At 44.0% G+C, this 13,857-nt stretch overlaps 1 protein-coding gene across 1 annotated transcript in view; it reads right to left on the bottom strand.

Moving 5' to 3' along the window:
* Positions 1–1,710: 1,710 nt before the first annotated feature.
* Positions 1,711–13,857, bottom strand: part of LOC146274031 (NACHT, LRR and PYD domains-containing protein 12-like) — a 44,766-nt gene continuing 32,619 nt past the window's right edge. Inside the window, exons 10-11 of the mRNA XM_084704532.1 lie at positions 10,559–10,605; positions 1,711–2,472 (exon numbers count right to left, since the gene is read on the bottom strand). Coding sequence (XP_084560658.1) covers positions 1,937–2,472; positions 10,559–10,605 — 583 coding nt within the window. The 3' untranslated portion in view covers positions 1,711–1,936. The remainder of the gene's footprint in view (positions 2,473–10,558; positions 10,606–13,857) is intronic.

The raw sequence follows: 13,857 nt of genomic DNA, 5'->3' as shown, positions 1-13,857 counted from the left end.
GATAGAAGAGAGGAGGAGCTGGACTCCAACACATGCAGACGCTCACAGTATAACCAACTCCTACTGTGGGGGTTTGTTCAGTGAGGAGACTCTGGGGCAGCAGCTGTGGTTCCTCCTCCCCACCTGGCCCTGCCTCCCCTGCATGGATCTCCAAGATCTTCAGTTTCTGGATGTCATGTACCCCTCCTGTCCGTCCGTCCATCCGTCTACCTGTCCGGTCCTGCTGTGTCCATCACACACCCCCAGCCCTGTCCTGTCCTGCTGTGCCCATCACACACCCCCAGCCCTGTCCTGTCCTGCTGTGCCCATCACACACCCCCAGCCCTGTCCTGTCCTGCTGTGTCCATCACACGCCCCCAGCCCTGTCCTGTCCTGCTGTGCCCATCACATGCCCCCAGCCCTGTCCTGTCATGCTGTGATGGCATGTGATGGGCACAGCAGGACAGGGCTGGGGGCGTGTGATGGCCACAAATCAAGTTCACATACATAGAGATTTCTCATGAAAAACATTTTATAATCATTGAAGAAATGTAACACGCCGTAAATCAAAACAATGTAACGTAGCTTTGCAGAAAGAAGACCCTGGCCTCGCCAGCAGTGCGCACGGACCAAGCTTGCGCTCTTAAAATAGCATCTGAATAATACGCCATTGACTTTAGTTTTTCCTGGTCAGTGGCGGAACTGTTTTTCGGAAACTGCAAAATAACACCAGGGAACGTTTGCACCGGAACACGCCTCCTTTTTCGCTGAACCGCCCACCGTGGAGGGAAAAGTCGGCTTTGCGTCGAGTGAAACAAGGAATGACACTTGCGTTGTCGACTTAGTCAATTGCGCTGGGTGCAAGATAGGGCCCTGTGTGTTTTTGATGTATGACTATGTTTAGCCTGTGTTCTGCACCTCTTTCACTAACCGTCTCTGGAGGAGGGGATCCCTCACTGAATTGCTCCTCCCAAGGTTTCTTCAATTCTTTCTCTGAGTTTTTCTGGGAGTTCAGATCAGCACCTGTCCAGCCGTGGTCCAGGGAGATAAGGGAGTGGTGCTCTGGTCATGGCAGGGCTCTTCCTGTTCCAGAGGACCAACACTGCCTCTGGCAGTAGTCTACCTCTGGAGCAGTGGCAGGCCACACAAAGTACAGTGCTTATTGTGGAGAGGATGTCATGATTATGACAGTGCCATGACAGTGTCATGTCACTCTTATTCACACCCCTTCAAATAAAGTGTTACCGACTTGGTAATCCAAAGCGACACATAAGGTACAGTGTGTATAGTGTATACAGTACATCAAGGATCAGAGGTGCACAGTTGTGACAGTATTGTGATTCTCTGGTTCTTTCTATTACAATAGTAACATTTATGAAGTGGACCAAACTGCAACCGATGGAGCTAACAGTCTGTTCCTCGTCTGACAAACTCCTCCTTGCTCAAACGCACATTTTAAAGGAGTTTTTAAGGGGGGTGGGTGGAGAGGAGGTGAGAGGGTGGGTGGGGGACAGGTCAAGGGAGAGAGGGCATCACACTAGACACACACACAGACAGTGTATATTCAAGTAGGTAACACTGTCATATTATTGGTCCTAAATGTAGTGTTTACAGTGTATGTATCCATGTGTGTGTGTGTGTCCCCGTGTGTGTGTGTGTGTGTACATGCATGTGTGTGTGTGTGTCTAGGTCCACTGGGTCACCAACAAATACACAGCTTGTCTTCTATCATCCTATATAAAACATTTATTTCTCCTTATTTAGTCAGTACGACACTATTTAGTTCATCACATTCAATGGGACTGAGATCAAAGACAGGATTTGTTGTTTGTCAACAATTAAAACAGTACAAACATTGAACACACCCCAATATTTACAATCACTCTGGGATATCAATTACAACTGTATACACTTCAATAACATCTATGTGAGCACAGTGTGTGAGAGAGTTTGTGGGCTATTCTACCTGACACAGGGACACTGAGGAGTAAGGATAAACCCTGAACCCAGGATAGAGGGGCTCAGTGAATGTGCTGTGGAATGTGTGCAGGTGGGTCAGTGTGTCAGAGGAGACTGTGTAGAAGGACAGAGTGCCGGCCGGCCAGTCCAGATACACTCCTACTCTGTGGGAGCTGGAGGGGGGGGCAGGTATGGCAGTGCTCTTACCATTGTGCCAGGCAGAGTAACTGTTATCATCACAGTTCAGACTCCAGGACTTGTTATTGTGTCCAAACCAACAGTCATAACCCTGTCCTCTCCTGCTGATTCCTTTATATGTCACTGCTATAGAAACCCATCCTCCACTCCACTCTGCCTCCCAGTAACAGCGCCCAGACAGACCCTCTCTACACAGCACCTGTGGACGGTACTCAAATCTCTCTGGGTGATCAGGATACGGCTGCTTCTCTCTCCTCCATGTCACCTTTCTGTTCTCCTCAGACAGAGAGAGGAATCTCTGTGCTGTGTTTGGGTCCAGTGTGAGCTCACAGGCATCTGATGGGGGAGACCAAGACACAATATATTACTGATCATCATCATTGGGTGTGCTCAAGCCTTCGGCGAGAGGACAACCATTGTTCTCTCTCATATATATTTATTATTATTTATTTTCCCACCCCTAAGGATCAGTCAATATTTGGACTACGTAGACAATGTTGGTGTCAAAAGTTTGTCTGGGTAGCAATTGAGTTGCTTGTACTTTTATTTACGTTCCGTTGCGTGGTTTAAGTTGAAATTACGTTTTTGTGGTGAAAAGTGAAGCTGATGGTGGCTAAACTCCTAGCCACAGTCACTGACGTCATCAACGTCTCAAAAAGAGGCTACCTCTAGCTGAACATTAGTTTAGCAGCTCCTTAACTTTTGGGAGATGGCTATGTTAACTATAGATTAGCTTTACTGCAAGGCAGCTGCAGAAACGCCATGCAAAGAGGCCTGGGTGTTAACTATTTACTAATTTTACCTTGTGATATGAAACACAATTGTGAAGTGTAAAGTACAATATGAGCTGATATTATTAAGGAAGTAAATCTGCTTTCGGAAACCGTAGTCTACTATTTCACTGAAGCATTAGCATCATGACATTAGCCTCTGTTGCCATGGCAACGCATACTACAGCAGTCTATAAACACTCCTCACTTTTATTAGTTATATTATTGTTGCTATTTTAACTAGAGAGCATACAATTTCTGGGGAAATTGTGAGGGTGTGCTTGCGGCTGCCCCAGCTACCCATAGTCTCCTGGTGTTTACATATTTTAAAAAGCATTTAAGTGTATGACTGCAGTTCTGAACATTGTGTTCCCTTGATAATTATTTTGTAAAAATTACATGTATCACTCAGATGGTATCGCTCAGTAGGTAACTTAGTCAATTGTTTTCAGATATAAACAACTTGTTGGTTGTCCAACAAGAGGAAGACACAGCATCTGCTTCTTCAACTCCTTAATCCTCTCAGGGCACCTGTTGCACCTGGTTATGAGGTTGTAGGCTATGGGACGTCTAATGCTGGGGACACACTACAGGATAATCGGGCTGATTTCGCCCCTTCCGACAATCTTATGTTGATGGTTCTACAGATTATTCATTATCAGATGTTCCCTTGGTGTGAGGGGTGTCAAGAGTGACCGAATCTGCTGGGAAGGAGGCGCCCCGATCGCGAATCCTAAATATTCAATATGTTGAATATTTGCGATCAGAAATCCTGATGTGTGGGGGGAACCCCGAGGACTAACCCCGAGTTTATCACGTGAAACAAAACAATATCCAATCAGAAAGCAAGCTGAGAGAAGACAGAAGCATAACAAACGGAGTCACGGCGCAACACAAAAATAAATGGAATTGATTTGTGGCAACAGCAAACCCTTTAGTTTTTTCGGTGAAAATCATTCCAAACACTATCATCGCAATTTCTTCCTGCATAAAGTCCGCCATGCTTATTCTTAAATCTCGACAGATTTAGCGAGATTTCTTGTGTTAATGTAACGATGTGAATATGTAGTTAAATTACTGCATAATGTTGGGAGTTCACGCCATCTATTGGCCTTTTGTTGTAATTACCAGAGTAATGCAGCCGGCAGCAAAACTGTGGAATTCTGGGACTGTTACCACAGAATTGGGGAGAATGTCTGTCGGTAAGTTGGGTGAAGAACTGTTGGATCATATATGGTTTCAAAAGTGTATTTATTGTTATTATTTATTGGGAAAAAGGTTAGATTTATGCAATTGTTTGGATTTGGGCATTGAATATAACTTTTTTAGTTTGTTTGATTGATTAGCCGTGTTTGATGCTAGCTATGTTATTCTGCTTTAGGTTTAGAAACCATTTCTCAGTGAAACCCCGACACTAAATTATCCCGTTGCAGAAATAAACAGTTTGTCATCCCTAACTGCGTGTGACGAGTGGTTGAGTTGGAGGACGGAGGACAGCGGTCACATTAACAGTCGGGACACTGGTTGGAAATCTGTTTGTGTGTGGTGTGCTGTCTTTGTCAAATCATGGCACACCACACACTGTAGGAGCAAAACGGCTAAATCTAGGATTTTTTTGTCCTCATGTTTGTGGTCTCTCACAGTTTGAAAATCTTATAAGGTAAAAAAAAAAATTGTTTAGTGTGTCCCCAGCATAATATTGCATTTGTCTAATTATGTGTAGGACAGTGTTTCTGAAGTGGAAGGACATATTGATTCATAAAAGCATCTTAATGTATCAACATAAATATATTAATGTTTTCTGTTATTTTAAAGCAAGCTCAGAGACGTCGCTATATAAAGTAGGACACAGTGAGCTGAGCTATATGACACCGCTTTTTATGACACACTTCAAAGATGTAAAGATTTAACCCATTTAACCCTGTAAGACCCCATGGTTGTACAATTACAACGGCACTTTGAACGGTCTAATTGTTCTTTTTTTTTTTTTCATTTTGGGTGGCTCTTAAAAGAGTCGTTGTTGTGTGTGCTGAGGCTAGCACAGAGTCGTCGGAGACCATCTTGGATGTTTCCCAAGAACACATTGTTTCCAACGTGATCAAGGTGGACACCGTCGGGTAGGTACATCCACACGAAACCGTGTTGTATTTGGGGTTTTGAATGCTCCCCATCCCACGGTCGGCCAGGAAGCTACGTACGCTGCGTTGACTCGATGTCTTGCCCTGTCGATACCAGAAGCGCTGGTGCTCCTCTGCTACCTCCAGACGCAGCGTTCCAGGATATCCGAAAACACCAGCAGTCTTTGGGAACATCTCCATGACGGCCCCCAGGTCTCGCTTCATCCGCCTCGTCAGGTCTAGCCCGGTCACTTGGCTGAGGTCGTTTATCCCGACGTGGAGCACCATTATGTCCGGGCTGGGAAGCATGCCACGCTTCTCACGGAGCTTAGGCACAAGGTCTGCCCACCTCATGCCCCTCACCCCTACCCATTCAATATGGCACTCCAGTGCAAGGTCGGGGTACAGTCCGACCTCCTCCGCGTGTCGCACAAGCCAGTATACCAACGAGCTGCCAACGATCCAGACGTGGGGACGACTTTGGTTTTCCATGGTGTGATATGATCCAACATCCAACATCTGCCTATTATATACTAGCTGGCTTCCCGCTTCCTCTTTTTCAAACAATGCAAGGCTAACATCGCCTGTTTATTTGCCGTCTGTGTTGTTTGTATTCACAATATTCTCATTGGTTGGCCATGAAGACAAATAGCTCTATATTATTTCTGAGACACTCGCGTCCTATTTTGTAATTTTTCCGCCCTGAACGGCATCATTTGAGTAATGAGGGCAAGCGCATCCTTATTAATTACTTTGGAAAAACGTTATGTTTCATTATGCAAGATAGAGGAGCGTAGTTAGAGAAGGATTTAGCAGTTTTATTATTACATTAGCCTATTTTATTAATAATTATTAGAGTAACCTCAAACCTTTCTTTTGTTTCTTTGACCTTACATTTTCTATGAGGGCTTAGTGGCCTCGGTTTACATAATTATTTATAGCGACATCATTATTTAAAGCGAAGAAGCCTAAGCTAGGCCAGAGGCCGTGTGAAGACGTCACACATACTAACCCAAGAGTGGAGCAGGCAGGGAGAGAGAGAGAGAGAGACAGAGAGAGAGACAGAGAGAGAGAGAGAGAGAGAGAGAGAGAGAGGGAGAGAGAGACGGAGAGAGAGGGAGAGACACGGAGAGAGAGAGAGAGAGAGAGGGGAAAGAGAGAGAGGGAGTGAGCGAGGGCGAGAGAGAGAGAGGGAGAGAGAGAGGGAGAGAGAAAAAAGCAACGGAGAGAGAGAGGTGGGGTAGGGGTCAGGTGAGGGGGGTTGGGGTCAGGGGAGGGGGGTTGGGGTCAGGTCAGGGTCGAGGGGTTGTGGTTAGGATGACTGTTAGCTCGCAATGTACAAAGAATGCTCCTGCAACAAAGTTGTTACTTAGTAACAATTAGCCAGCTAGCCAATATGCTAGACGCCCAGCAGAAGTTTGTAGTAACAAAGAATGCTCCCTCCTGCAAGAGGGAATGGTGATCAGCAACCTCATAGTTGAATCAAAACGAATACATTTGGCAGACCGGTGTAAAAATTTACCTAATGGTCAGTAACAAGGCAAAATGGGATATAGACCTAGTGTAGAGAAGCTGCCCCGGTAAATTGTAGGCTCTACTACTGTAGACTGTCTTGGTAGAGATTATGTTGGTTGAATTCGATTTAACGTTACTTCCATTGTACGGTCTAGGCTGAAATGAATTATTTTTATGAACAGATTGACAACGTTTAGGCTGTGGCAATGGAGTTCAGGTTAGTAGTCACTAATCAGATAGTTTCACTTATTGAAATATGTTTGATTTAAGTAAGGGCATAGTGCCAAACGTGCTGCCGTTTCAAACAGTAGCGTTACTGTAAACAGCCGTGGAGATGTTTTTGTTAGCTACTAGACATAGGCTACAACGTTGGAGTGAGCTACACTGGTTTGAAACCACAGGTAATGATAATTTCACTCAAAAATCGTTTACTTGTAATCTAATGGCATAATAAATCCTACAACGAAAATGTATTTGTGAGGAATGTTTATTTTAACGATTGAAAACAGATGCATCATAGACCACTGTAGTAGCTATGTGTTGCCCGGGCAACATAGGCTAATGTCATGATGCTAATGCTTCAGTGAAATAGTAGCCGACTGTTTCCAAAAGTAAATGTACTTCCTTAATGATATTACTTTATACTGTACATTACACATCCCAGTTGTGTGTCATATCAGAAGTAAAATGAGCAAATAGTTATCACCCAGGCTTCTTTGCTTGTGGCGTTTCTGCAGCTGCCTTGCAGTAAAGCAGTTAGCCTAGCCATCTCCCAGAAGTTAACGAGCTGCTAAACTAATGTTCTGCTAGAGATAGTCACGCGAGTTTTCGTGACGTTAGTGGCTGTGGCTAGCAAGTTAGCCACCGTTAGCTTCACTTTTCGCCACAAAAACTTTAATTTCTACTAAACCGTGCAACGGAACGTAAATCCAAATACAAGCAACTCAATGGCTACCAAGACGAAACGTTTGACACCTAGGTTGTCTATGTAGTCCTAATATTGACAAAGTTTTAGGGGGGCATAAAGAAATAATAATATATTAATATATATGTGAGATAACAATGGTTTGTGCTCGCCAAAGGCAAGCACACCCCAAATTTTACTTTTATCACTTGTATTATTGTTTTTATTTATTTTATGTAAAGCACCTTGAGCTACAATTCTTGTATGAAATGTGTTATATAAATAAGGTCTTGCTAACTTACTTACTTACTCACAAATACATTTTCATCGAGCCAAATGACGTTGTGTCCTTGGGCAAGGCACTTCACCCTACTTGCCTCGGGGGAATGTCCCTGCACTTACTGTTAGTCGCTCTGGATAAGAGCGTCTGCTAAATGAATAAATGTAAATGTACTGGGGTCAGCTTCTCCACAAAGGCTACATTGCCTTTTGTGTTTTGACTGACAATAAGTGAGCTTTTTTTTTATGAGCCATTTCCCCCTAAATAATTGTCAAGCTTATTTACGATTTTTGGGGGCATATTTTCAGTTAGCAAATGGTACTGTTTGAATTGCAATTCCATCTGAAAATTACTGCTGGTTACAACGTTGATAGAATAGCTTGTTTAAAAGGGGGTTCAGCTTGTTTAATAATAAACTGACTCATCTGCAACCGACACCCCTCTCTAGTTCACGACAGACAGACTCTCTCCCCCTCCCCCTCTCCCTCTCTCACAATACAGAACGACAGTCTGTATTGTCCGGAACATGTGGTAACAACAGTGTCAGCAACTTAGTTTGTTTTGTGTTTTGGTTTGGTTGTTCCAATGTTCCAGATAGGCCTTTTTGGTTTGTTGAACAATTTGGTTTACTCTGATTTGTGCTTGTGGAGAGGTGCTGATCTGAGATGGGGCAATGTTGGGTGTTGGTTGGTTAGTTAGTCTCATGACCAGCTGACTGAAAGGACTCTTTTGGGGGTTCAGTTCTTGGGTTTGCAGTGCTTCAAATTGCAAAGTATCTTGGGGACTTGATTTGAGATGTATCCAGAATTTTAGTGATATTTTTTTAATGTTTATAATTAATGGATATCGGCCTAATTCTGCTCTGCATGCATTGGTGGGTGTTTTCCTTTGTATGTTTAATATAATTCTACAGAATTCAGCATGCAGGGCCTCTATTGGATGCTTGTCCCATCTAATGTAGTGTAGTCATGCTGACTGAGTGGACCCCATACCTCACTTCCATATAGCGCTATTGGTGCTATTATGCTATCAAATATTTTAGTCCAAATTCTGATTGGTATTTTTATTTTATGGAATTTTTTTCTAATTGCAAAAAAGGCTGTAGAGGCCTTCTCCTTCAGCGCATTCACTCCTAGTCCAAAGTTTCCAGAGGCACTGATTTTGATCCCCAGGTAGTCATAGGACAGGGTGTGCTCTAGTGTGGTGTTTCCTAGAGTGAACATATGTTTGTTTTCCTGAGATCTGGGCTTTTTCTGGAAGATCATTATTTGAGACTTTTTAAAGTTTACTGTCAGGGCCCAGTTCTGACAGTATTGCTCTAGCAGATCCAGATGCTGCTGTAAGCACTGCTCTGTGGGTGACAACAGTACTAGGTCATCGGCATAGAGAAGGAATTTTACCTCCCTTTTGTTTAGGTTGAGGCCAGGGGCTGTAGATTGTTCCAACAGCACTGCTAGCTCATCAATGTACACATTGAAGAGCGTTGGAGATAAGTAGCATCCCCATCCCCACCTTGTCCTAGAGTGAAGAAGTCCGTTCTTTTATTGTAAATGTTTATCCCGCACTTATTTTTGTAATAGATTGATTAGATTATGTGATTATTATTATTTGATTATGTCATAAATATGTCATCCTATACCACTTTGGAGAATTTTATAGTATAATCTTTCTTGCCAGATTGAATCTCTCTCTCTCTCTCCCTTTCCCATCACTCCATCTTTCTATCTGCCTCCTGTTCCCTTCACATTCGAGGGGAAGAGAAGAGGGAGGAGGGGAAGAGGGGAGGAGGGAATGAGAGGAGAGGGAGGAGGGGAAGAGGGGAGGAGAGGGAGGAGGGGAAGAGGGAATGAGAGGAGGGGAGGAGAGGGAGGAGGGGAAGAGGGGAGGAGAGGGAGGGAGGGTAAGGCAGTGGAGAGGGAAGGGAGCAAGGGGTGAGGGGGAGAGGAAACACACACACCGGCTACTGGGAGGAAGAGAGAGAAGAGAGGACAGAAGAACAGAGCAGGAGTAAAGGAGGGGAGGAGAGAGGAAGAGGGAAGGAAGTGGTCAGGGAGAGGATGGAAAAGGGAAAGAGGAAGAGTGGAGGAAGGAGGAGAGAAGACTGGGATAGAGAAAGAAAAGGGGGGATGAAATGAAATGTGGAGGGAAACATGAGGATAGAAAGATGGAGGGGTATGGGGGTAGATCCCTCTCCTCTCTATGAGAGGCCGTCCAGTGCCAAACTACTGAAACACTTGCTCATACACACACTCATGAAACACTCATACACATCCAGTCATCAGTCCAAATCCTTTTACTCTCTCTTCCAAATGAATGAATTGCTCATTAAAAAGACTTATGTTAATGTGTTGATTCAGGATGTATTGGCATGACATCAGTATAAATGTACTAAAGCACAAGTGATGAGTGTATGTGTATAAGCAAGTGTTTCAGTAGTTTGATAGTTGTCTCTCCTCCTTCCTCCACTCCTCTTCTCTTTCCCTTTTCCATCCATCCCTCTCTCAACTATCCATCCAGAGTGGGGAATAGAGGATAGGGGAGAAGGAGAGGGAGGAGAAGAGTGGGGGGAGGGGAGGAGAGAGATGAGATGGGGGGAGAACAGGAAGAGAAGAGAAGGGATGTGAAGGGAAGGGAGGAGGAGGGGAGAAGGGAGGGGTGGGGAGTGGAGGGGACATAGCACACACAGTATTGATGTGGCTAATTGTGTTAAAATCACTGCTTCTTAAAGTAGTGATTACAGTGTGTGTGTGTCCATTTTTGACAGTGTCCAAGTCACTAACGGTATTGTCCCTTGTATGACCTTGTGTACTAGAACCAAGTTGCAGTCAATACTCACATTTCACAAGGCCAGGTTTGATCCTGCACTCTCCACCATGATCCACACTGCAGGGATAAGCAGAGGAATGATGAAAATACACTTCACCTGTTGAGAAGTGACTTAGCAACAGACTTTCTAAGTAAACATGTTGTTTCTCTCTTATCATCAGAGGTGTATTCCAGAAAGCAGGTTTTACTAACTGAGCCTAACCCTGAAGTCTGAGCTTCCCCTCTCAGGGTTCATCAAGTCAGAGTTATCGCTTCCAGAGCAGCTGGTCTGAGTTACTTCACTGTGAATTAGTAAGTTAATTCAGTGGAATGAAGACATTTTCAGAGAGCAAAAAAACAACTGCAACAGCAAAAGAGAGGCAATTGGTCATTCAGTACATTTCAATGCAGTATATTCATTTTAAATATAACCACAGCTCTTACTACAGGTGAAGAAGAAACAATCCTATGGGCACAAAACACACTTAATAGCAGCTGAAATATAAAAACTGTTCAAAACAGATGTTTTTACTTTTACTGTTCAACATCGCAATAAAATATATTGTAGAGCTGCGCACAGCACACTGATCGGAGCAGACAACAGGACAATCAATCTGGAGTTAATGAACCGTTAGGCCCAATCCCAATGTCCACCCTCACAGGCTCACAGACTTTGAGGCCCGTTCTCACTAAGTCTGTGAGGGCTTAGAGCTGTCCCACTGTCAAACTGTCAAATCGTCAAGATTGTGACTCGTGAGGGCTTTTATGCAGACGTTTTAATGCACCCTAAAGTCAGCATTTTTGCAGACTTTCCCACAATTCACAGCGTAGTGATGTGAAACACGAGGGTTACCAGGGGAAGCCTGGAAGAGAGACAAAGATCCTGGCTAACCCTCCTCGTAAGACAAGAAAGATGAAGAACAGTAAACAAACAAGCATGGAAGGAGCAACCAACCCTGACGTAAACAGAGTTAGAAATAACAGTTAACATCAGTAAGTTTAAACACAAAGTTCACTGATGGTCAATATAGCCAGACCTGTGTGTAGTAGGGCTGCACAATTAATCACAATCACGATTTTGGCTTCCCACCATTAAATTATTTGGCAAAGCTAATCTAGCGCTCCGTAAACCATAGGTGTGTTCGACATTGGCTGTGGCTGCATGAAACGGCCAGTGAGAGTTGCTGCTTGCAGTCGGAGGAGTTAGAAACGGCTGCGTAAAGTCATGGCCAATCAAACGCTGTTTGCTTACTTTATCACTGACAAACTGCATGGTATAATTAGCCTACCAGGGTTTTCCCTGCGTAGAGAAAATGTTGGCGCGCTGTAGCAAACCAGGGGAGTCAGACCAGTTAATCCGGCCCAAAAGGCGGGTCCGTCAACTTCAATTGGGGGAAGTGATAGAGGGAGTCTACCTGCCTGTCGAGGTGCTGCAGCCACTGGGCACATGGCACTGGTCACACCTGGAGCCCATCAGGCAATCAGGCCAGGGCTTAAAGGGGATCCAGCCCAAGGTTGGAGGGGGGAGAGAGAACCAGAGAGACAACCCTGGAGGAACGTTGCTGTTAACCTTTCCCTCTGCTTTGACCCCCCAGAACCACACTGAAGGACCACAGACCCCGGATGGGAAGACCCCTAATCTAAAGTTTGTCCCACTACCCTTACCCTGAAACCCTTTAGTAAAAACCCATTTATGTTAACCCCGTGTCTGAGTCCTATTTTATGGTGTTCTCATTAGAGTAAGTTTCAAGTATGCTACAGCCGAACCCTCGTTCTGTTTTGATCAATAGTAATCGAGTTGATAAGCGTGTCTTCTTGTCTGATCAATACGCAACTGTGAGGTGCGCGAATGGACAGAGTGGCCACTAAACTGTCGTTCCGCTGCGAGGGCCAGCCCGACGTGCACGAATACACCTGTACAAATGAAAATGAAGTTTCCACTCAAAATGCTGACAAAAGTTTTATTTACGATTTCCAACGCAGCTTCCATTGGTATTCTTAACCTAGAATGATAATATATAGTGCAGTGTTTCTTCTATGGCTAAAGTTCTGCCGCCACGGTATCAGAAATTAGGCTGTACACAATGTTAGAATTGCACGGACGCGCGCTTCACACCGCAGTTGAGATTGCGTATGTGCGTCCTTGAGAACTGCAAGTCGTATAACTTATGTTGTAAGTTCATTTAAGCCTGTTATTGTATAAGTCTATACACCAATTATTTGTTTGTAAACATTCGGGATGCGCGCAATGTGGTTGCAGAAAACCGGGAATTTTAAATGGCACACGGGACACACGGATAATAAAAATATCTTTATTTTACGATTTAAAAAGACCAAAAAGGTTGAGGAGGACAGCCTTTAAAAGAGAAAGCGATTACTCATTGATCTGTCGCATCAGAATTTTGATTTGGGTCAAGAAAGTCTTGAAATTTGAGTGAGAATTCGTCCAGTACAGACCGCATAGTCGAGCGGCAACCATGTCTTCACTTCATGTCACAAGGTTCATAATTTTACAGTTTTACAGTAAATTTTACATCTAAAAAGTCGAGCAGGGCAGTTTTCAAGAGACATGCAAATTCTGCTTTTAGCCAGCTGGTCCGATTATTTTTCAGATTTGTTTAAACTGGCAATTTGAGTGAGACTGCGTCCCCGTTACACTGACGTTAGCCTCAGTCAGACTCGCTCACTGGCAGTGTGCACAATGTTGTATTTCACTCCATTATACACCAGAAACGTCAGGGAGGATGTAGGCCTAATGTAGATACAAGCCTGATGAAGATAGCCAGCTTCTCGGATTTCTTTAACCGAGCCTGCTTCATTCATCATTTGCCTGAGAAAGCGACCTCCGTTAGCCAGGCTAGTTTTTCCCGAGTATCGTGACTTTTGTGCATAGACAAGTGAAACGTAAATGTATTTGTCCAAAGGCCAAGAGCCTCAAAAAGTTAATATCAAGCCCTGCAATCCAGTGGCCAGAGATATATGATGATCTGATCGACACTCCAAGTGTAATAGACCGGGGAGAAGTTCGTCTTTTGCAACCGACATGCGCAGTTGAGCCTGCTTGACAGTTGTGTGACGTAGGGTGATAATTGGTTTATAATTCTTGCAAATTTAAATCAAGTTAACTGGTGATTATTGTTGTTTGTATTCTTCCCCTGCTAGCTAGATTGCACATGTCTGTTGATTCGATAGCGATTGCTGCCCTTCTTGTTCTTTGTATTTTAGGTGCATTATTATGCTGAAGTAGTTTTAATTAATGAAAAGTGGGTTTATTTTTTTATATTTGCTACAGAATGCTTAGCTTATCAAGATCAAATGAAGCAAGCAGTG

Source organism: Hypomesus nipponensis, chromosome 9 (genome assembly GCF_054491055.1).
Source record: "Hypomesus nipponensis isolate SF chromosome 9, ASM5449105v1, whole genome shotgun sequence".
NCBI classification, from domain to species: domain Eukaryota; kingdom Metazoa; phylum Chordata; class Actinopteri; order Osmeriformes; family Osmeridae; genus Hypomesus; species Hypomesus nipponensis.
The sequence above is the reverse complement of the archived record's forward strand: the minus strand, read 5'-3'. Positions and strand labels throughout refer to the sequence as shown.